The sequence below is a fragment of the Spermophilus citellus genome, assembly GCF_964194105.1.
Source record: "Spermophilus citellus genome assembly, chromosome: 16".
NCBI classification, from domain to species: domain Eukaryota; kingdom Metazoa; phylum Chordata; class Mammalia; order Rodentia; family Sciuridae; genus Spermophilus; species Spermophilus citellus.
Window position 1 is genome coordinate 65,447,344 of NC_138196.1, and position 25,313 is coordinate 65,472,656.

Consider the following 25,313-nt stretch of genomic DNA (forward strand, 5'->3'; position numbering starts at 1 on the left):
ACATCATGTACAACTAGAAGACTGGGATCCTAATTGGAATAAGATGTACTCCATGTTTGTATGAAGATGTCAAATTATGCTCTATTGTCATGTATAACTAAAAAGAACAAAAATTAATAAATATGTTAAAAATAAAACTGTGGTTACAAAAAACCAAAAGTAAGAGTATATTCTTAAATATCTTTGATTATTTGATATAGATGAAAAATTTCTAAAAGGCATTATTTTGAAAAATAATATTTGGGCTAAAAGGTTTTACCTCTAGAAATGTATTTATCTGTGACATTTAAAGTGAGGATTGTTAATTAGTATACAAAAGATTTGTCTTAAATAAGATATATGTTGTTATGCCTTTCTGCCCTCAGTATGCTTTTATAGGTAATATAAGAAGTTCTTTAGGAAATTTTTTTTTAAATCTACCACACTTTATCTCTTTCAAGTGTTTCAGGGTATAAGTAAATCATTATCATTAATTCAACCAATATTTATCAAGTGCTGCTTTATGATAGGTGCTGAGTTTGCATTTGTGATAAGGTGTTCATTGCTATAAGAGAGAACAAAGAAGTAAAAACACTTTTAGTAATTACTGTAATGGAGAGATGAATCATGGAATGGGGAGAACACTAAAGAGGTAATTATTATTTCTACCTTAGAACAAAGAAAGGTAGGTTTCTCAAGCAGAAGCGTGCGTGATGTAGGCATAGAGAACATTAAAGCAAAAGAAACTGGCATGAAACATGGAACAGCATAGTGTATTTGAGGTATCACAACAAGTTCTTTGTTACTAAAGTGTGAAAGGAGTGGGATTCCAGTCATTCTTGTTCTTAAGGGGTAGTTTTCAAATTTGTGGGATCCTTTCCTGCTATTCAGAAATCTTTTTGTCCCAGAATACAGCAACTCAATGTTTGGAAGAGAAAGGAGGAACTGTTTTGTTACTCAGGTCCTCCCTGCACTCTCGCCTCTACCCCATTCTATACCTCATAAGTGGCTCCTTAAACAAATCTATAGAATTCTAGGGTTATGGAAATGTGCTTTGGATCATAATACTAAGGCATTCTTTTAATGTACTTTAAATGGTTCTTTTTGCAGAAACCAAAATGTAATGATAGTAAACCAAATTATATGTCTAAGCACTGATAAAGATAGTAATTAGTGGTTTAGTTAATCACTGTAAAACTGGCAATAAGAATAATGCTTTGATTGCCACCATCCATCAGAGGGTCTATATATAAATGATGGCCTGGAACAAAGACTGCTCTTCCTTTTACATTATTTATGCTCTGCCTCAAACAAAAACAATTAAAGATTATATCCAAATACATAAATTGTAAGAATGAACATACATTACAAATCAGCAAGCCACTAGCAACTATTATACATAGTTGTTAATGTTCAGTATAAGATTTATGTAGTAGTCAAAGTAAAAAGTGTTATAAACTCTGCCATATTTCTCAAAGAAGAGAAAATATAAGTCATTCATGAGGAAAGCTTTGATTGGATCTTCCCTGTATAAAAGATTTCTCTTTGGGGCTTTTATATAATTACTTGATAAATGATAATCTCAGTACCATTTCTACTGTAAATACAATAGCATATTTCTTAAGGTAGTTGTAGTAGTGACTTGATTAAATGAAAATCCCTGAAAGGAAGTTAGCAAAAGGTCAAAATAAAAATAAATTTAAAGTCATGGTTTTCCTCATCTTGTTCACATAAAGACGGAATCTGTGTTGCCAAATGAATAAGCTGCTTTTTTGTTTTTAAATAATCACATTTTGCAGTAAGCTTACTTTTAACAACGATTATTCGGTGTATGGCGCTGCAAAGGCATGTATATTGCTGGTTGATAAAAGGTCTTTGTAACTTAGAATCAAATAAGGAAATGATAAGGTTGGTAGCTATAGTAGAAAATGACTATAATTTAACCTAGATGCTAGTCTGCATAGGTGGTACACCACTTTTATTCAAGATTTACCAATCAGAACTACAGCTTCTTCAAGAAACAAAGCTTTCTTTCTGGTCCATTCAGCAGTGATTAATGACCAATTTGTTTTGAACCATAGAGTGAGTATTAATCTTAAACTCTAACATGGGCATTGTCTGGCATGTTTCAGATGTTCTGCCCTATAAACTCAAGGGTGTCTCTTTTAATGTATCTGGAGCAGAGTTAGGAATATACATTGTTGCCACGCACTAGCACTGATGGTGATTCTGGATTTAGTGGTCCACCTCTGCACTGTGGAAACATTGTCATAGAGCGCAGTGGACCTAATTAGGGCCTGAAGTGTTTAAAGCGTGGTGTCTCCCTGCTTAGCTATTAAAAATACCAATAATGCTCCCAAGTAATGTCCAGTTTGAGTGCCTTTCTGATGGATTGCCATGATGAACATCTTGTCAAATACATCCATAACTATTAAGTTAATTTTCTGTGTTGAATTATTGGATAGCAGCCACTTAAATTGTGGAAAGGGCTGCTAATGTGATTTTTACTTCACTGTCTGACAGCAACACAACTACCAAATTATAACCATGTCCATTACTAGTTTGTGAAGACCATATTATCACAGTAATACAAAGTTTTTAACTTTCTCTTGTTCCTGAAAGGGGTATATAATTCTAATTCACTAAAATTCCAGCAAAATACATAGACTTGAGATCAGAAAACAGCTTTTCACTATTTATAATTATTTTATCTCATTGTGTATAGATGCCACATTTTTTTTTATCCATTCATCTATTGAAGGGCATCTGGATTGGTTCCACAGTCTAGCTATTGTGAATTGTGCTGCTATGAACATCAATGTGGCAGTATCCCTGTAGCATGCTCTTTTAAGGTCTTCAGGGAATAGTCCGAGAAGGGCAATAGCAGGGTCAAATGGTGGTTCCATTCCCAGCTTTCCCAGGAATCTCCAAACTGCTTTCCAAATTGGCCGCACCAATTTGCAGTCCCACCAGCAATGTACAAGAGTACCCTTTTCTCCACATCCTCGCCAGCACTTGTTGTTTGACTTCATAGTGGCTGCCAATCTTACTGGAGTGAGATGGTATCTTAGGGTGGTTTTGATTTGCATTTCTCTGACTGCTAGAGATGGAGAGCATTTTTTCATGTACTTGTTGATTGATTGTATATCCTCCTCTGAGAAGTGTCTGTTCAGGTCCTTGGCCCATTTGTTGATTGGGTTATTTGTTATCTTATTGTCTAATTTTTTGAGTTCTTTGTATACTCTGGATATTAGGGCTCTATCTGAAGTGTGAGGAGTAAAAATTTGTTCCCAGGATGTAGGCTCCCTATTTACCTCTCTTATTGTTTCTCTTGCTGAGAAAAAACTTTTTAGTTTAAGTAAGTCCCATTTGTTGATTCTTGTTATTAAATCTTGTGCTATGGGTGTCCTATTAAGGAATTTGGAGCCCGACCCCACAATATGTAGATCGGAGCCAATGGAGTACTATGCAGCAATAAAAAATGACAAAATCATAGAATTTGCAGGGAAATGGATGGCACTAGAGCAGATTATGCTTAGTGAAGCTAGCCAATCCCTAAAAAACAAATACCAAATGTCTTCTTTGATATAATGAGAGCAACTATGAACAGAGCAGGGAGGAAGAGCAGGAAGAAAAGATTAACATTAAACAGAGACATGAGATGGAAGGGAAAGGGAGAGAAAAGGGAAATTGCATGGAAATGAAGGGAGACCCTCATTGCTATACAAAATTACAAATAAGAGGTTGTGAGGGGAATGGGAAAATAAACAAGGAGAGAAATTAATTACAGTAGATGGGGTAGAGAGAGAAGATGGGAGGGGAGGGGAGGGGGGATAGTAGGGGATAGGAAAGGTAGCAGAATACAACAATTACTAATAGGGCATTATGTAAAATAGTGGATGTGTAACCGACGTGATTCTGCAATCTGCATTTGGGGTAAAATTGGGGGTTCATAACCCACTTCAATCTAATGTATGAAATATGATATGTCAAGAGCTTTGCAATGTTGTGAACAACCAATAAAAAAATAAATAAATAAAGAAGGGTCCTTACATAAAATTTTTGTGACTAAAGATGAAGATCATACTTAAAGTGTATCAAGCTAGGGTTGTAGCTCAATGGTAAAGTGCTTGACTAGCACGGGTGAGACCCTGGGTTCGATTAAATAAAATAAAGGTTAAATTCTAAAAAAATAAAAATAAGAAAATAAAATGTATCATACTTTTATGTAGACATAAAGGGTTTTTCCTACTGATGGCTCTTGGATTAGTGGCTTAATATAAGCCTGTTCAAGAGATAGGTTGTCAAATTACATGACCACTTAAATTTTGTTCTGACTATATTATTTTATGATATGTTATGAAGATTATTTTAATTAGTAGAAGGAGATTACTTTACCAGGGCTAGCTCAGATTTTTCTCAGTTTATCATATCCTTTCATATAATCCCCTCAAATTTAGGTATACAACGCATATATGCTATTTATTTCTGTTGATTAGTAATTAGCTAAGGAAATTGTTACTGGGTGCCTATTTTGCATGCCTCTGGCTCATAATATACATGGTTAAAACCATAATAAACAAGTCAAATGTAAATTCTGCTGGCAGTAGAAAATCAGCAAAAGAAATAACTTCAGTACTATTATTAAATGCTTTAAAAAGCAGTATATCATCTTTACCATCTTTGCCAATTTATAGTTCAAAACCATTTTTCCCTTGAGTGCTATAATATGTAAATTATGTTCAAATAATGGAAATCTATCCTTCATCATTCTCAAAAACAGATTGTACTAATAAAATTGGCCAAGTATATAAATTTTCATTAATATGCTAAACATTGTGTTTTCTTCAATGTCTTCCATCTGGTGTAGAGTTCTTATCAGGGCCTTAGTAGTCAAGTTTCAAACCTCATGAATTCCTTAGTGTTAACCCAGTCCAGAGACTTAAGTATGTGGTTATTTGTTTCATATCCCTGTCTATTTGTCACATTCTCATTGTTGAAAGGTTGGTGAACAGAGGCTATGCCTGTTATCCCTGGTCTTATCCATCACAAATTTAAATTTTCAACACCTCAACTGTGAACTGTGTTTTTCTCAACATAGTTGGCTGAGTGCCTTCTCTTTTCTGTTATAAGTGACTCTCAGCACTGACATCAAAGTGCTTGTTCTTCCAGCCTTCCATTTGAGTGGGCAGGCTCTATTCAGAGCCCATGTCCAGGCAAGTGTTACTAGGATTCTCTTGACACTGATTTGAGGCCCCAGGTTTAACCAATGTTAGCTAGCCAGCAACTCCTATGATTAAGTGATACAGTTATGTGTAATTGTGCGTATCCACTCCTAAGAGAATTTGCTCCAGAATTTGAGCAAGACAATATGAGGAGAGATGACCATAGAAAGGTGAGAAGACCACCTAGAAATACCATGAAAGAGGGACAGCATAAGCCATGAGTGATAAGGAGAGAATGGGCAATTTCTAGAACTCCCTGACTCCTGATAGATTTCTACTTCCAGTTCACTTATATAACTAAACACCTCTTCCTACCCCTTAAAGGTGATTTAAGTGAATTTGTATTAGAATTCAATCATAACTTGTTTTCTCTGTGAAAAAATACTGAGCTGAATTTCAGAGAACTAGGTTCTAACCTTGGGCAAGTTACCATTGGATCCTTTAGTTCTAAATATATGATTATATATAAAATTACTATTAGTTTTAATTTTCTTTCTCAACTTTAATTCTTTTACTCTAATTTTAAAGTAATCTGTCAACTTCTTTCAGATGCTGAGGACATGTTCACTGCCAGATCTCTCAAAGCTGTTCAGAACCCTAATGGATGTTCCCACTGTAGGAGATGTTCATCAAGACAATCTTGAGATAGACGAAATTGAAGATGAGCATGTTAAAGAAGGGCCTTCTGATTCTGAAGACATGTAAGCATAATGCCACTAATAAATACTAGCACTAATTTCTGAATTGATGATTTTTTAAAACTTCAGAGAGGTTAACTAGACAGTTTATTTTTAATGTTTTAAAGTCCTTTTAACATTTCTTTTTTATTTTTTAATTTTTATTTTTTTCTTAGTTGTAGGTAAACACAATATCTTTGTTTTATTTATTTATTTTGTGTGGTGCTGAGGATCGAACCCAGTGCCTCATGCATGCAAGGCAAGCACTCAACCACTAAGCTACAACCTCAGCCCCTAGACAGTTTTTTAAATGATCTATAGCTGATGTTTTATTACTTGTAACTTTTTACAACTTATTTAAAATGTAATCATGAAATTTTGAGAATGTATATCTGCCTCTAAATAATATAGTAACTTTATAAGAAAGTGGTTTCAATTTTGTTCATTGTTTTCTTCATCATTGAGTATCCAGCATACTACCTTGGATATAGTAAGTGCTTAATATTTGGTTAAATGAATAAATGTTAACAGGATAATGACGGTTTAATAGTGATACAAGGATTGCAATGGGAAATTTTGAAGTAATTCATACACTGCACTTCTCCTCCCAGGAAAATTACCAGAAAGCTGCACATGTATCTTTTATCATGTTTGATTTTAGGGCCATGTCAATGGGGAATTGGCAGGGGAGGAATGTACCTGCACAGATATGAGGAGGTGATTTGGGGTGGGATGTAGTCTGCATGTGATTCGATTGCCTTCACAAAATTATTTTCTTTGTGATCGATGGGGAATTTAGATTTCAAGAAGGAATTTAACAGATAACACTTCGGAGAGTTATAGAGAGTGGTGACTCCTTCGATAAAAATCCTCCTATACTTTCTTCAATATCAATCCCTCAGACAAATATTGTAAACTTTGGGGGGAAATAAAGCCAGAATATCCTGGAATAAAGTGTTTGAAAACATATAGTATATTCAAATTACTCCAAGAATAAATTATTAAATATTAGAATTATATGATTTATTTTGATTTTATTTTGTTTTTTGTTTTTCTTAAGCCTGTTCTTTGCTTTTTCTTTTATGATACCAGGGATTGAACCCAGGGGTGCTTAACCACTGAGACACTCTTTCTATATTTTGAGACAGGTTCTCACTAAATTGCTGAGGCTGGCTTTGAACTTACAATCCTCCTACCTAAGCCTCTCAAGCTGATGGGATTGCAGTTGTGCACCACAGTGTCAGGCCTGTCCTTTGCTTTTTAAACTTCTAATAAAACTTGAATTTTAAAAGAGTAAAGTTTTTGTAGTTTTTTTTCAATTTTCATAGAGTACTACATATTTTTACTAGACCTCCAATTTGTAAGGAAAGTTACCTTTTTATCTTTGATTGTTCTATTTGATCATGGTCATTAAGCACTTTGATTTTGTGTTTTTAGTAACTGTTGGTGAACACAACATCCAGCACCTTTATGATTAACAAAGTGCTGAATAACAGGGTTTTTTCCTCCCAAAAATTTTAATAAAATCATCAGTTTTTATCTGAGTGAAATATAGCATATTTATGGTTTGTGTTTTTTTACCAGCTGATGACAGAATTGATTTTAAAATATAAGTTAGAGGCCTTCTGTATTGTGATGGTGCATACCTGTAATCCCAGAGACTCAGGAGGCTGAGACAGGAGGATCTCGAGTCCAAGGCCAGTCAGAGCAATTTAGCAAAACCCTGTATCTGAAATAAAAAATAAAAAGGACTGGTGGTATAGCCCTTGAAAAATGCCCTGGGTTTACTCTCCATTACCACAGATATGTAAGTAGGTAGAGAGGTGCCTTCAGTATTAGTTAAAAAATCCAAAAACCGTAATTTTTAATGTTATTTAAAATGTATCCCTATAGGAAAATTTCACTTGATATTTGTCTTTGGAAATTTTTTTGGTTCCCACTTTACTTAATTTTTTTTATAATAAGGAAGTAAACTAAGCCAAATTCACGACCAAATTTTAAAGTACCTTAAACAGAATTTTGAGCTCTCATTTTATAAAATTGTAATCTCCTCATACTTTTCTAGTAGTGGCAGCCTTGGCAGCCTCACTTACTTGACTCCCAGCTGCATTGGGCACCAACTCCTCTAGGCTAGCCAGTAGAAGATGTTATGGTCAGGTCAGTGTTTCGTCATTGTAGCAATAGGATATAGCAGGTGTACATGGTAAGCAGATCTTGTAATTAACTGTTAAATTAAATGATACTAGTGGCATGATCTAAAAGATTAGATACTCCTTCTGCTTCTGATTAGAATTTTGCTTTTCTATAGCTTCTATAAAGTCAATTGCCTGAATGTGTAAGTACAAAATAAATATATTTATACATAAGAAAAGACTATTTTCTTTTTTTATTAATGTAAGTTGTATTCAAAATCTTGTGTAAAATACTGTTTATATTTTAATTAATCAGTAAACATTGGTTTGAGTCTAAACTTTTAGAAGGTTATTGTCAACCCTTATGTCTTGTTTAGCATTATTTTTCTAGTAGGTAAAATCCTCAACTTGAGTCCATAATCTCTCTGAAATATCTTCATACATCTAAAAACCTCAATTAACTCTCTTAACATACTGTGTTTCCATGTATGTCACTTTAGGAAAAAGAAGTCATAAGAGACAAAAAGCTTTTAACTATGCTTCTTGAGTATTGTAGAAGTGCTCAGAGACTTAGATTTCAATCCTGTTTGTCACTTATCACGTGGCCTTGAGCAAGCCATTTAAATTCTTAGATTGCAGTTTCCATGTCTCTAACATGAGTTTTGATGTAGACAAAATTTAAATAATAGGATAAAACTGCTTAAGAGGCTAAAATACTACATAAATATAAGGTACTATATGTATAAATTAGTCTATCCCAGCATTTATAATTCCATGAAAATAGAATTAATACCCTAATGCCTTGAAAACAGGACTCTCCAATGAAGATTGTGATAAGTTTGTATGTTCTAATTACACAGGAAAGTCTACTTATTATGTATTTTAGAAGTGTTTTCAAGAAAACATACGTAATAATGTTTCTGGTAAACATTTTATTCAGTGATTATTCTGTTAACCTAAATATATAATTCCTTATGTACTTCCATTTCTAAAAGTTCAAATGCCCAGTACGCATTTACGTGGGAAGCTTTTCATATAGTTTTACAACTATTATATAGCCACACAAAGATTTTGATGAACTTTCAAAATTACATTTTAAATGTTTGAGTATTAAATATTTATTTTTGTAAGCAGGTGAATAACATCATTAGTCTGTCCTCTTAAAATATCAAAACATTGCTCCAAATTTAAACAATTAATAATATTGAGTTATGTGATTTTTTTGGCAAATCAGTATCATTTTAAACAAATTGTCTTCTGGCTTATATTTTCCAGAATATGTGGAATGTGCTATATTTACCAATTGTATTCATTCTTTGGTTAAAAACTATACAGGAATTTAAAATTTATTTTTATCTATGATTAATACTTTTAAGTAGAAGGGGGCACATACATATTGAGTTGAACTAACACATAAAAATAAAGTTTCAATGATGTTTAATTTGATTTTTTTTTTTAAATTTCAGTGTGTTTGAAGAAACTGACACAGATTTACAAGAACTTCAGGCCTCCATGGAGCAGTTACTGAGGGAACAACCTGGTGAAGAATACAGTGAGGAGGAAGAGTCCATCTTAAAAAACAGTGACGTGGAGCAGACTGCAAATGGGACAGATCTAGCTGATGACGAAAATCCCAGTAGTGAGAGTGCACTGAACGAGGAATGGCACTCAGGTGCGTGACCGTGGCAGACCAAACTTATCAAGATGGGCCTTTTCTTTTTCAGTGTATATAAACACTTCAAGTAGAGTGTATTTTTCTTTATGAACCATTTTCATTTTTAAATAAAACTGATCATGTTGTGTGTCTGCCCTTATTTCATTATTTTTCTTTAAACCCTACTGTGCATCCACAGTTATTCCATTTCTTTCCCATTAATTTATGGCAGTGATTTTTTTGACACGTTTTATTCAGTTATTTGTTTGGTATTTCTTATTTTTCAATAGTAAAGATAATAACTTAGTTTTCTTAGCCCTCTTTTTGTTTCTTTTCTTTTTGAAATTATTCTTTTTTCATAGCATTACACCGAAGATGCATGGAAAGTTTGTATATTTTACCTCCTATATTTATTTGGGAAGAATTAATGTGAAAAAAATGTTTTTAAATAATTTTTTCTCAAATATCTCTAGCATATATGTGACAAAAATATCAGGTACTTCTAACTTTCTAGAAACTTTCCTAAAATGTTATGATGTGTGTCATAGGTCATCTGTCTTTTGCATGTGTGGCCCATGTTTACATCAACTTTTAAAACATAGAAATTAGGATTGGTTGCTTCAGTGAAAAATATAGAGGTGTGCTTTTTCCATTTTTCACTAAATTAAATTACATTTCTAGGAATTTTTTTTCTAGCCCAAATTCACTATAAAAGAAAAAGTATTACAAAAGAAAGTTCTATTTTAAAAAAAGATTAATTCTATAAAAAAATTTCCCAAAGTAACATTCTCATTGAGACAGATTTATATATACTTTGATTATCTATATAATTGAGAAATAGTATAGTGGCAGTTGTTTGTGTTGAAAATAGAAGTAATGTAACTCAGTTACATTATTCAGTTGTCATAGAATTTTATTTGATTGAGATAAGAATTATTAAGTATTTTTTAATCATAATGTATCTTTTTATTTATGCTTTTTAGATAACAGTGATGGTGAGACTACCAGTGAATGTGAATATGATAGTGTCTTTAACCATTTAGAGGAACTTAGACTTCACCTGGAGCAAGAAATGGGTTTTGAGAAGTTCTTTGAGGTTTATGAGAAAATAAAGGTAAGCACAATGTCATTTAAAATATTTACTTTGGGGCTGGGGTTGTAGCTCAGTTGGTAGAGCATTTACCTTGCATGTGTGAGGCACTGGGTTCAATCCTCAGCACCACATAAAAACAAATAAATAAAAGTATTGTATCTGGGACTTGGAAGATGGCGGCAAAGGGAGTGCATCACCCCTGTGTGCCGCGTCACTGTGCGGGAGAATGATGAGTTAAAACAGCTGAAGGCTGTCTTGTAGGGAATTTCCAGCGAAATTGAGGTGCTCCAGAATCTAGTGGAGGGATTTTCATCGCGCGATGATCGGCTGAGGGGGCTCGGTCACGGGCGATTTCTCCGCACGGAGGGTTGCACTGCTTGTTTGGCTGATCGCCCCGCGGCTGGAGTCTGCGGCACACGCTGGGAAGCGGCGAGGTGGTGGCGAGGAGGTGCAGTGCTGCGGATTCTGTGGGCTCCTGCAAGCGGTGCAATGGCTGTGCCCAGTGCTGAGTTCTGGGTTTGAGACGGAGGAGAGAAGTGGTCCAGTTCGGTTCTCCACACTGGTCGGACCACGGAGGAGGCCAGCAGCCGCCATCTTGGAGAGCTGACATAATCATCCCTGTTTTCTACTGATCTCAGCTCATTCAGCTACGGAACAGGTGATTTCAGGCTGTTACTTGCCTGCATCTCGCAGACAGATTGCTCAGGCTCAGGGCTAGAGAACCCGCAGAGACTGCTTCTTGGAGCTTGCTCCTAGCGGACCGTGCACCGAGCTCTGAGCGGCCAGGTTCTGGCTCCCGGAGCTGCTTTGGCCCAGGGCTGGGGAACCCGCGGAGACTGCTTCTTGGAGCCTGCTCCTAGTGGTCCGTGCACCGAGCTCAGAGCGGCCGGGTGCTGACTCCCGGAACTGTTTTGGCCCAGGGCTGGGGAACCCACGGAGACTGCTTCTTGGAGCCGGTCCTAGCGGAGCGTGCACCGGGCTCGGAGCAGTCAGGTTCTGGCTTCCGGAGCTGCTTTGGCCCAGGGCTGGGGAACCCGCGGAGACTGATTCTCGGAGCCTGCTCCTAGCAGAGCGTGCACCGAGCTCAGAGCGGTCGGGTTCTGGCTCCCGGTGCTGCTTTGGCCCAGGGCTGGGGAACCCGCAGAGACTGATTCTCGGAGCCTGCTCCTAGCAGAGCGTGCACTGAGCTCAGAGCGGCCGTGTTCTGGCTCCCGGAGCTGCTTTGGCCCAGGACTGGGGAACCCGCAGAGACTGCTTCTTGGAGCCTACTCCTAGCAGAGAGTGCACTGAGCTCGGAGCGGCCGGGTTCAGGGTCCCGGAGCTGCTTTGGCCCAGGGTTGGGGAACCCGCGGAAACTGCTTCTCGGTCCGGGTCCTGCTGGGTGCTGTGGGGGCCAGAGGGGCAGAGTGGAGCTGCCGCCTGCGCCGGAACAGGCCAAGCGACCCGCCGGCGAAGTATCACGTCACCCCAACTGCAGCTGGGGCCGAAGAGAGCAGCCGGCCACGCCTGGAACAGGACCAGCGACCCGATGGCGTGGTAGTCAAGTCACCCCATTTGGAGTAGGGGCCGAGCAGAGCCGCCGCCCGAGCCTGCAAGATAGGCAGACCTGCAACCCACCGGCGGGACAGGCCAGGGGGCCTGCCAGCGTGGTAGACACGTTGCGCCGATTGGAGTGGGGGCTGAGCGGGGCCGCTGCCTGTGCCCGGAAAAGGTCCAGCGACCCACCGGCGTGGCAGTCAAGTCACCCCATTTGGAGTGGGGGCCGAGCAGAGTCGCTGCCCGAGTTCGCAACGTAGGCAGACCGGCGGCCCACCGGTGGAATGGGCTCAGCAGCCGGCCGGCGAGGCAGACACGTCACACTGGTTGGAGTGGGGGTGGAGCAGAGCCACTGCCCGTGTCCAGAAAAGGCCCAGCGACCCGCCGGAGTGGCAGTCAGGTAACCCCATTTGGAGTGGGGGCCAAGCAGAGCTGCCGCCCGAGCCCGCTAAGTAGGCAGACCTGCGACCCACTGGCGGAATAGGCCCAGAGGCCTGCCAGCATGGTAGACACGTCACACCAATTGGAGTAGGGGCCGAGCAGAGCCACTGCCCGCATCCGGATCAGGCCCAACGACCCGAGGGCGTGGTAGTCACGTCACCACAATTGGAGTGAGGGCAGAGCAGAGCCGTCACCCGCGCCCGCAGGGTGGGCAGACCTGCAACCGACCGGCAGAGCAGGCCTAGCGGCCCGCCAGCGTATTAGACAGATCACCCCAATTGGAGGAGGAGCACAGCCACTACCCGCCCTGCAAGGGAGATTTTTTAACTATACAAGAGCAATATAAATAAATAGGGGGAAAATTTCAAAAACACAACAGTTTTACCAAGCAGAAAGAAATGCGAGCAGTATGAAAAGACAAGGCAAGAAAGGACCACAAGCAATTCAGGTCAACTCAACTTTAGAAGAGGTAATAGCTGCAACAGATGGAATGTCAGATAAAGAATTCAGGATATACATGCTTCAGATGATCTGGAGTCTCAAGGAAGACATTAGACAGCAAAATCAAACAATGAAAGATCACTATGACAAGGAATTACATAAACAAATCCAAGAAGCAAAGGATCAATTATACAGGGAGATAGAGGTAATAAAAAACAAACAAATAGAAATCTTAGAAATGCAGGAAGCAATAAACCAACTTAAAAACTCAATTGAGAATACTACCAGCAGAGTAGATCACTTAGAAGATAGAACATCAGACAATGAAGACAAAGTATTTCAACTTGAAAAGAACATAGACAGCTCAGCAAGACTGCTAAGAAACCATGAGCAGAACATCCAAGAAATATGGGATAACATTAAAAGACCAAACTTAAGAGTCATTGGGATACAGGAAGGCACAGAGCTCCAAACCAAAGGAATGAGCAATCTACTCAATGAAATAATACGAGAAAACTTCCCAGACTTGAAGAATGAGACAGAATCCCAAATCCTAGAAGCCTACAGGACGCCGAATGTGCAAAATCATAAGAGATCCACACCTAGACACATTATAATGAAGATGCCCAACATACAGAATAAGGAGAGAATTTTAAAAGCTACAAGAGAAAGGAAGCAGATTACATTTAGGGGTAAACCAATCAGGATAACAGCTGATCTCTCAACACAGACTCTGAAAGCTAGAAGATCCTGGAATAACATATTTCAAACACTGAAAGAAATTGGGTTCCAACCAAGAATCGTGTATCTGGTGAAATTAAGCTTCAGGATGGAAGATGAAATTAAAACCTTCCACGATAAACAAAAGTTAAAAGAATTCGCAGCTAGAAAACCATCTCTTCAAAAAATCCTTGGCAAAACATTACAGGAAGAGGAAATGGAAAATAACAATGAAAACCAACAGTGGGAGGTAGGACAGTAAAGGGGGGAAAATAATCAAAGAAGAATACAAATCAGGTTTAGTAACATTAATAAACAAATATGGCTGGAAGAACAAACCATATCTCAATAATAACCCTAAATGTTAATGGCTTAAACTCACCAATTAAGAGACACAGGCTAGTTGAGTGGATTACAAAACAAGACCCAACAATATGCTGCCTACAGGAGACGCATTTGATAGGAAAAGATATACATAGACTGAAGGTGAAAGGTTGGGAAAAATTATATCACTCATATGGACTGCGGAAACAAGCAGGAGTGTCCATACTCATATCAAATAAAATATATTTCAAGCCAAAGTTAATCAAAAGGGATAAAGAGGGACACTACCTACTGCTCAAGGGAACCATACACCAACAAGACATAACAATCATAAATATATATGCCCCAAACAATGGAGCAGCTATGTTCATCAAGCAAACTCTTCTCAAGTTCAAGAGTCTAATAGACCACGATACAATAATCATGGGAGACTTCAAAACACCTCTCTCACCACTGGACAGATCTTCCAAACAAAAGTTGAATAAGGAAACTATAGAACTCAATAACACAATTAACAATCTAGACTTAATTGACATATATAGAATATACCACCCAACATCAAGCAGTTACACTTTTTTCTCAGCAGCACATGGATCCTTCTCAAAAATAGATCATATATTATGTCACAGGGCAACTCTTAGACAATATAAAGGAGTAGAGATAATACCATGCATCCTATCTGATCATAATGGAATGAAACTGAAAATCAACGTTATAAGAAGGAAAGAAAAATCATGCATCACTTGGAGAATGAACAATAGGTTACTGACTGATCAATGGGTTTTAGAAGACATCAAGGAGGAAATTAAAAACTTCTTAGAGTTAAATGAAAACACAGACACAACATATTGGAATCTATGGGACACATTGAAAGCAGTTCTAAGAGGAAAATTCATTGCTTGGAGTTCATTCCTTAAAAAAAGAAAAAAAACAACAAAAAAATGATCTCATACTTCATCTCAAAATCCTAGAAAAAGAAGAGCAAAACAACAGCAAAAGAAGTAGAAGGCAAGAAACAATTAAAATCAGAGCTGAAATTAATGAAATTGAAACAAAAGAAACAATTGAAAAAATTGACAAAACTAAAAGTTGGTTCTTTAAAAAAATAAATAAAATCGACAGACCCTTAGCCATGCTAACGAAGAGAAGAAGAGAGAGAACTCAAATTACAAGCATATGGGATGAAAAAGGCAATATCACAACAGACACTTCAGAAATACAGAAGATAATCAGAAATTATTTTGAATCCTTATACTCCAATAAAATAGAAGATAGTGAAGGCATCGATAAATTTCTTAAGTCATATGATCTGCCCAGATTGAGTCAGGAGGATATAGACAACCTAAACAGACCAATAACAATTGAGGAAATAGAAGAAACCATCAAAAGACTACCAACTAAGAAAAGCCCAGGACCGGATGGGTATACAGCAGAGTTTTACAAAACCTTTAAAGAGGAACTAATACCAATACTTTTCAAGCTATTTCAGGAAATAGAAAAAGAGAGAGAACTTCCAAATTCATTCTATGAGGCCAACATCACCCTGATGCCTAAACCAGACAAAGACACTTCAAAGAAAGAAAACTACAGACCACTATCTCTAATGAACCTAGATGCAAAAATCCTCAATAAAATTCTGGCGAATCGGATTCAAAATCATATCAAAAAAATTGTACATCATGATCAAGTAGGATTCATCCCTGGGATGCAAGGCTGGTTCAATATACGGAAATCAATAAATGTTATTCACCACATCAATAGACTTAAAAATAAGAACCATATGATCATCTCGATAGATGCAGAAAAAGCATTCGACAAAGTACAGCATCCCTTTATGTTCAAATCTCTAGAAAAATTAGGGATAACAGGATCATACCTCAACATTGTAAAAGCAATCTATGCTAAGCCACAGGCTAGCATCATTCTGAATGGAGAAAAATTGAAGGCATTCCCTCTAAAATCTGGAACAAGACAGGGATGCCCTCTGTCACCACTTCTGTTCAACATAGTCCTCAAAACACTGGCCAGAGCAATTAGACAGACGAAAGAAATTAAAGGCATAAAAATAGGAAAAGAAGAACTTAAATTATCACTATTTGCAGATGACATGATTCTATACCTCGCAGACCCAAAAGGGTCTACAAAGAAACTATTAGAGCTAATAAATGAATTCAGCAAAGTGGCAGGATATAAAATCAACACGCATAAATCAAAGGCATTCCTGTATATCAGCGACAAATCCTCTGAAACGGAAATGAGGACAACTACTCCATTCACAATATCCCCCCAAAAAATAAAATACTTGGGAATCAACCTAACAAAAGAGGTGAAAGACCTATACAATGAAAACTACAGAACCCTAAAGAGAGATATAGAAGAAGACCTCAGAAGTTGGAAAAATATACCCTGTTCATGGATAGGCAGAACTAACATCATCAAAATGGCGATATTACCAAAAGTTCTCTATAAGTTCAATGCAATGCCAATCAAAATCCCAACGGCATTTCTTGTAGAAATAGATAAAGCAATCGTGAAATTCATATGGAAAAATAAAAGACCCAGAATAGCAAAAACAATGCTAAGCAGGAAGTGTGAATCAGGCAGTATAGCGATACCAGCCTTCAAACTATACTACAGAGCAATAATAACAAAAACAGCATGGTACTGGTACCAAAACAGGCGGGTGGACCAATGGTACAGAATAGAGGACACAGAAACCAATCCACAAAACTACAACTATCTTATATTTGATAAAGGGGCTAAAAGCATGCAATGGAGGAAGGATAGCATCTTCAACAAATGGTGCTGGGAAAACTGGAAATCCATTTGCATCAAAATGAAACTGAATCCCTTTCTCTCGCCATGCACAAAGTTAACTCAAAATGGACCAAGGAGCTTGATATCAAATCAGAGACATGGTGTCTGATAGAAGAAAAAGTTGGCTATGATCTACATACTGTGGGGGTGGGCTCCAAATTCCTCAATAGGACACCCATAGCACAAGAGTTAATAACTAGAATCAACAAATGGGACTTACTCAAACTAAAAAGTTTTTTCTCAGCAAAAGAAACAATAAGAGAGGTAAATAGGGAGCCTACATCCGGGGAACAAATCTTTACTCCTCACACTTCAGATAGAGCCCTAATATCCAGAATATACAAAGAACTCAAAAATTAGATAATAAGATAACAAATAACCCAATCAACAAATGGGCCAAGGACCTGAACAGACACTTCTCAGAGGAGGACATACAATCAATCAATAAGTACATGAAAAAATGCTCACCATCGCTAGCAGTCAGAGAAATGCAAATCAAAACCACCCTAAGATACCACCTCACTCCAGTAAGATTGGCAGCCATTACGAAGTCAAACAACAACAAGTGCTGGCGAGGATGTGGGGAAAAGGGTACACTTGTCCATTGTTGGTGGGACTGCAAATTGGTGCAGCCAATTTGGAAAGCAGTATGGAGATTTCTTGGAAAGCTGGGAATGGAACCACCATTTGACCCAGCTATTCCCCTTCTGGGTCTATTCCCTAAAGACCTAATAAGAGCATGCTACAGGGACACTGCTACATCGATGTTCATAGCAGCACAATTCACCATAGCAAGATTGTGGAACCAACCTAGATGCCCTTCAATAGATGAATGGATAAAAAAAATGTGGCATTTATACACAATGGAGTATTACTCTGCATTAAAAAATGACAAAATCATAGAATTTGGAGGGAAATGGATGGCATTAGAGCAGATTATGCTAAGTGAAGCTAGCCAATCCCTAAAAAACAAATGCCAAATGTCTTCTTTGATATAAGGGGAGTAACTAAGGACAGAGTAGGGACGAAGAGCATGAGAAGAAGATTAACATTAAACAGGGATGAGAGGTGCAAGGGAAAGTGAGAGAGAAGGGAAATTGCATGGAAATAGAAGGTGATCCTCAGGGTTATACAAAATTACATACAAGAGGAAGTGAGGGGTAAGGGAAAAATAATACAAGTGGAAGAAAAGATTTACAGTATAGGGGGTAGAGAGAGTAGGGAGGAGGGGAGGGGAGAGGAGGAGGGATAGTAGAGGATAGGAAAGGCAGCAGAATACAACAGACACTAGAATGGCAATGTGTATATCAATGGAAGTGTAAATGATGTGATTCAGCAATCTGTATACGGGGTAAAAATGGGAGTTCATAACCCACTTGAATCAAACTGTGAAATATGATATATCAAGAACTATGTAATGTTTTGAACGACCAACAATAAAAAAAGAAAAAGAAAAAAAAAAGAAAAAAAAGTATTGTATGTGTCTACAACTAAAAAATAATTTTTTAAAAATTTACTTTTGACATGTGTTCTGTTGGATTACTAGAGAAATATTGATTATCTTTTTTGTTTAATATGTTTTTAGTTGTCAATAGACCTTTATTTATTTATTTTTTTAATTAACATGTGGTGCTAAGAATCGAACCCAGTGCCTCACAACATGCTAAGCAAGTGCACTACTGCTGAGCCACAGCCCCAGCCCTGATTATCTTTATTGGTCATTAGATTTATCATAAACATATAATAAATGGAGCCTCTGATTATAAAAATTTATTCATACTTTAATTAATATTTGGAAATTTGGTATAGGTTATTCATGAAGATGAAGATGAAAATATTGAAATTTGTTCAACAATAGTTCAGAATATTTTGGGAAATGAACATCAGCATCTTTATGCCAAGATTCTTCATTTAGTCATGGCAGATGGAGCCTATCAAGAAGGTAAGATTTTCTCACATCTTTATATTTTTAAAAAATGTGAGGGCTGGGAATATAGCTCAGTATAAAGCATATGCTCAGCATGCATCAGGACACTGGGTTTGATCCCCAGCACCAAAAAAAAAAACCCAAAAAGAATGCAGGTGTTATGGGGCTATAGTTATATCTCAGTGGAAGAGTGCTTACCTAGCATGTGTGAGGCTCTGGGTTCTATTCCAGCACCACATATAAATAAATAAAATAGAGATCCATCAACAACTAAAAAATATTTTAAAAAAAGAAAAAAATGCAGATGTTTAAATGAGATGAAAAATGTAAATTGAAAAAATTATATCACAAGCATTTGATGAAGTCTGTATTAGAATTATATCTATTATTTTTAAGTAGTTATAAAATTAACACTGTCATATACTTTTCTTTTTTAATTTTTATTTTTAGTTATAGTTAGACATACAAACCTTTATTTTATTTATTTATTTTTATGTGGTGCTGAGGATTGAACTCCATGCCTCATGTGTGTTAGGCGAGCACTCTACCGCTGAGCCACAACCCCAGCCCCTGTCATATTCTTTTATTGTCTTAGATTCTTTAAGTCAGTATCTTTTTATTTAATGTATAAGTAACATTTGTATGAGATTTTTTTTAATGCTTCCTAATTGGGCAGTTCAAGAAATTAGAAAAATTCTTACCCAGGAGATAATATTAAACTTTTATACACATAAAGAAATAGGTAAAAATTTGAACAAGAATTCATTTCTAGAATGTCACAAAAAATTAATTCTATTTCTTTAAAGGTTTAATTTATAGACCAAATTAGAGAATTTTAAATGTTGATGCTTAATTTTAGCAATCAAATTTTCATAAAATTTATTTTCCACCTTATTACAAAAAAAGTTTCAGATTACACTTAAAAACATATAGGTACAAGATAAAATTAAATTTTAAAAGTATTTGAGTAAGTCAGCATATTGAGGAAATGAATATAGCAATATATGAAACCAGAAATGAAAAATAACACAACATTTATTTTCAAAAGATCTCTACATTTTCTGAAAATAGGACACAAGTTTGGTGTAGATCTTTCTGGCAAAGCAGGAAACTTAATTGAATGAGTCCAGGCATATTCATTGGGATTTGCATATTCATTGCTCATAGGGCAGCTATTTTTGGTATTGACCAGAGAAAAAAAAATTCCATGATTCTTAAAAAGGGGGAACTGTCATATGATGTTCTTCAAACTAGAGTAACACATGGGTGCCTTTAAGGAGAAAAGAATTTTCCAGGCACAGGAATCCAAAGGTCCATAGACCACAGTGTGTACTCAACTGTTAGCCTTTGAAAATGTCTGTCAGTAGAACTGTAAAACAGGTGTTTTATTTTTCCAAAATTAAAAAATTATTTTATCATCAAAATAATAATCTAAAATTTAAAGATTATTGGGAACTTACAGATTCCTGATTTTACTGAGGTCTTGGACTCATATTTAAATGAAAAATATTCTCAGTAATTTGTATAATATTTGGATTTCATGATATTTCTCATAGTATGTTCATGGTATAATTTAATGCCATGAGGCCAGAGAATGATGTCATTGAAGTAAATCTGCATTGAGTATCAAACCAGTTCTATTCATATATAGTCTGTCCATCCTTCAGACGGTTCATCATAAGTATTATTTTAATAGAGCTTTTCACAGTAATCAACAACCATGTGCTTGGCTTCATTTCAGCCTGCAAGTATTTCAGCCTGCAAGAGCTTTTATTTTGCTTTCCCCCCTCAAGTGGAGAGCTATAACAATTAACTGAGCCATGAGGTAAAATTGACACTCTCTTTTGACAGCTGAGTGTCTGCAAAAGGATGCTTGCCTACATAGGCCATCTGCCCTGCAGAGGCCAAGAATCAGACTAGGCTAATATATTCTTCAAGAAGCAATATCAGGGACTGGGGTTGTGACTCAGTGGTAGAGTGCTTGCCTAGCATGTGTGAAGCACTGTTCCGTCCCCAATGCCACATATGAATAAATAAATAAATAAATATTAATTGACAACTAAAAATATATATATATAAATAAATAAAAAAGAAGCAATATCAGACCACAAGACAGGGATCCTAACTAGAATAAGGTGTACTCCATGCTTGTATAAATATGTCAAAATATACTCTACTGGCATGTATAACTAAAAAGAACAAATTTTAAAAACCAATGGTTTAAAGTAAAGATAAAAGAAGCAGCAGCAATATCACATCTTTTGTAGCACACAAATGCAAAAGGAAACCAGGACCCCAGTGTTTTGTATCTTAGAACCTGGTGGCAATTTCTCTAGCCTGGGGATGGGGGAAGTAAAATTACAAAAACCAAATGGCTACCTTTAAACACAAACACACCTTAGCAACCTTTTAAAATAATAACCCATAAAATGTTATAACTTACTAATGTAGCCAGGTACTAAGTAAATTAGTATAAAATCTATAATGCATTATCTGAATAAGTTACCTTGTTCTATTCTATGGTTAATTATTAGAAAGTTAAATGTTATACTGACAACATATCTATTTTAGATATCTATTTTGGAGCTTTTCTTATTGGAAATGTTAAGACCCCATATCCAGCTGCTGGGATTAGACATGCACCACCAATTCTGGTGCAAGCTTATAGATTCTTAAAAGGATACACATACCTTTCCTCCACATCCATTTTGGATAGAACCACTATGCTGTGTCTATGTAATGAAATTCTATACAACAGTTAAAATGAATAAGTCCAGTTTCCAACTATCAATATGAATATACGCATTAACACAATGAGTTGAATAAGTAACATGTGATACCATTTATGTAATTTTTAAAAACAATTTTATTTACTCATGCATGAGAGTGAAAAGCCATGGGAAGGAAGAATATACAGTAATATCAGGAGAAGAGGTGAAGGCAATAAGGTTAAAAAATGGTCCTCTCAGTTTCTTCTTAATAGCCTAAACTAGGAGAGTCAAAGTTAACTTTTATTAATTCTGGGTATCAGGTACATGTGTGTTCATTAATTTTCTGATTATTCTAAACATTTATACTTATAAAAATAGTAAATTATAGTACAGAGTGATAAGAATAACATTCTAAAAATTTTAAATGTATATAAGTTGTATAAAGCAATGATCCAGCCATTGAAAGAAATATAATGATAACAGGATAGGTCTTCCTGAGGGAGAAGATATCAGAATTGGATTTTCAAAGTAGAATGTAAATTTTACCTGAATCAGTATGAGTACTAATACATACAGGGATGTAAAATATTGTAGTAGAGGATCTATAAACAATTCAGTGTTACTAAAGCATAAATTATGAGGGCAGTTGGGGAAGGTAGAAACTGAAAGTTGATAAGGCTAGAATGATAAAAAGCTTCTTAGTCCTCCTTAAGAAGTATGTATTCATTCTATCCTGAGGCAACAGGGAGCTAGTGAAGGGTTTTAAGCTGCACAGTGATTTGACATGACACTTGGACTTCAATGAATAATCACTTTTCCAGAATGTGGAAGATAATGTTTGTTTTGAAAGATTACATTAAGAAACCTGTTTAATTCATTCAACCTTATATTTTATAGAATAAAGAAAAATTGGGGATAACCAAAACATATGAGTATGAATGGTCATTATGCCATACTATGCAGACATCAAAATTGATGTGGAATATATCCATAATTTATTCTTTTTGTCCCCCCCTGGTACTAGATCCAGCACTTTACCACTGAGCTATATCCCCAGTCCCTTTTTTTTTTTTTCAAGACAGGGTCTCACTAAGTCGCCAAGGCTGGCCTTAAACTTTCTATTCTCCTACCTCAGCTTCCTGAGTAGCTAGGATTATAGTCATGTGCCACTGTGCATGGCTCATGGCTTATTCTTTCACAACATTTTATTCAAATTTTTATCATGTAGAAAATTTAAAAGAACTTTATAATGATCATCTGTATGCTCACTGAGTAGATTCTGCCATTAACACTTTATAATCTTTAGCATCTTTCTAGCACTCATTTACCTATCTTTCCACTCATTATGTATTTTAAGTGGAAAAACTCATGTCTCAAAACTGCATTTTGGTGTGATTTTTAAAAAGATATTTGTGTAAAGCAATACCTAGGAAAGCAGTCTTGGAAGATTTATGTATAATTCTTAACATTGATTCTCTTTTCTCTGATGATTTTTGCTTCCTACTTTGTTCACCAGTACATTGTTTCAATATTTTACAATTAGTATGTGCAATTACAATAAAAACTACATTTAAAATGCATTAAGGGCTGGAGATGTGACACAGAACTTGCCTATGTGTACAAGGCCCTGAGTTCAATCCCCAGTACTGCAAAAATAAAAAATAACAACCTTCATTAAATTTCTTCCTTTAGTGTGAAAAAGAATGGATGTGGGGATTTGTTGTTATTGTTTTACTGAGCAGACACAGCTTGATTTTAAATGAAGTGGATTAATTGTTTTTCTTTTTTCTACAGATAATGATGAATAATCCTCAGGACATTCTTTAATCTTCATGTGTATGAAAGCATTTGAATTTGACTCATCAGAATAACAAGCTTCAGTGGGAACTACAAAGATTATTTATAAGAAATACCATATTTAAGATGGGCATGCTTTTTGCATGAAAAAGATGGAGAAACATGCAATTTTTCAGTTAAGATTTTAACACTATATCTTTTGTTTTTTGAATTCTGTAGTTGAAGTCTATAGAATATATACTTGATTAAATCATCCAACCAAAGGATTGACCTAGAACTGGAGTTGGTGGTTTTGAAAATTACCATGCAATAAGGAATTTTGATTTTCAGAAAATTTCTTTAAGTTGAAAAATTACCTATGTCACTAAAGACCTACCTGAGGTTTTTTGTTTAAATATTTAAGCATGACCTTTCTTTCGGTCTAATGCTTGTTCATCCTGACCAGCAATTCTTCATTAAGTAACCTTGTCAAGGGCTCTGTTTAAATTTTGAAGTGGTATTTTTGACCTTGAAGTTGATATTCTTAAGCCATTTATCAACCATTGTGTCTCCTGAACTAACTCAGTGGAAATAGTCCTAGAAATCATTGAAAGACTTGATTATGAAAAAAGTAAAATTATATCTCCTGATATTTAAAAAGTTGATTAATTACTTTTGTTTCTCTTTAAGGACTAGAACCAAGAATATTATATCTAAAAACAAGGTTGCGAATTTTTAAAATTGACCTAGCATATATCATAAAGTTGCCCTTTGGTTTTTAACTTCTTCCATGCATATGCTTCAATAGCAATATGAGATGAAAAAGGAGAAAGGAATCTTTTCTTTCTTTTTTTTCTTTTTTTTGACATTGTGACAGTTTTGGTAACTAGTATGGGGAACTTTTTGCCTCTTATTTCCATCACGAGAGGAGTTAGGTCATTAAGATTAAGGTCACATAGCTTCAAGTATAATATGCCAAGTATTACATCATTGTATTAGTGATGGATACAGTCCAGATGTTTTTAGTAATAAAAGCAGAATTTTTGAACCACTGAGTACAAATCAGCCTGATTGGCATAATCTATAATTCAAAACATAAAATCTTATCTTGCAGCACTATCATATTATGTCAGATTTATTATGTATATTATTTCTAACATCCAAAAATAAACAGTTAATTTTATATGTTTATTTTATATTACTATTAAATTTTTATTATCTACCTGAAGTATACTGTTGATTGTCTTTTATCAGTACTATTCTCTTTTTTTTTTTAAAGAGAGAGAGAGAGAGAGAGAAAGAATTTTAATATTTATTTTTTAGTTTTTCGGCGGACACAATATCTTTGTTTGTACGTGGTGCTGAGGATTGAACCCGGGCCGCAGGCATGCCAGGCGAGTGCGCTACCGCTTGAGCCACATCCCCAGCCCAGTACTATTCTCAATAAGATGCTTTTACACAAAGCTGAGAATAATTGCTTGGTTTTGTACCCAATTAGTCCCCACCACACACACTTTTTTTAAATGCAAGAATATTTTAGGGCTGGGTCTGTAGCTCAGTGGCAGAGCACTTGCCTTGCACATGCAAGGCCCTAAGTTCAAACCCTAGCACCACATAAAAATAAACAAATAAAATAAAGGCATTCTGTACAACTATGAAAATTTTTTTTTAAAAAATAATATTTTAATTCTTCACTTTAATTCTCTATAATCCTGAAAGGTAGAAATGATTGGGGTTGGGATTATTTGTTAATTCATAAACTATTCCAACTACTAGAAAAGCAAATAATGGTATAACAATAGAAAAGGCTATTGTAACCATATTTCAAAAGATGTCATATTTACATGAATAGGGATGATA

The 25,313-nt window shown here is 36.1% G+C and overlaps 1 protein-coding gene across 11 annotated transcripts in view; it reads left to right on the top strand.

Annotated features, from left to right (window-relative positions):
* NEK1 (NIMA related kinase 1) overlaps window positions 1-24,636 on the top strand; it is a 177,736-nt gene extending 153,100 nt beyond the window's left edge. For all 11 annotated transcript variants that reach the window (XM_081269790.1, XM_081269784.1, XM_081269794.1 and 8 more), the window contains 5 exons: window positions 5,754-5,905; window positions 9,480-9,685; window positions 10,651-10,781; window positions 18,849-18,981; window positions 23,472-24,636. In XM_081269790.1, the coding sequence (XP_081125916.1) occupies window positions 5,754-5,905; window positions 9,480-9,685; window positions 10,651-10,781; window positions 18,849-18,981; window positions 23,472-23,485 (636 nt within the window). In that variant the 3' untranslated portion in view covers window positions 23,486-24,636. The remainder of the gene's footprint in view (window positions 1-5,753; window positions 5,906-9,479; window positions 9,686-10,650; window positions 10,782-18,848; window positions 18,982-23,471) is intronic.
* Window positions 24,637-25,313: the final 677 nt, after the last annotated feature.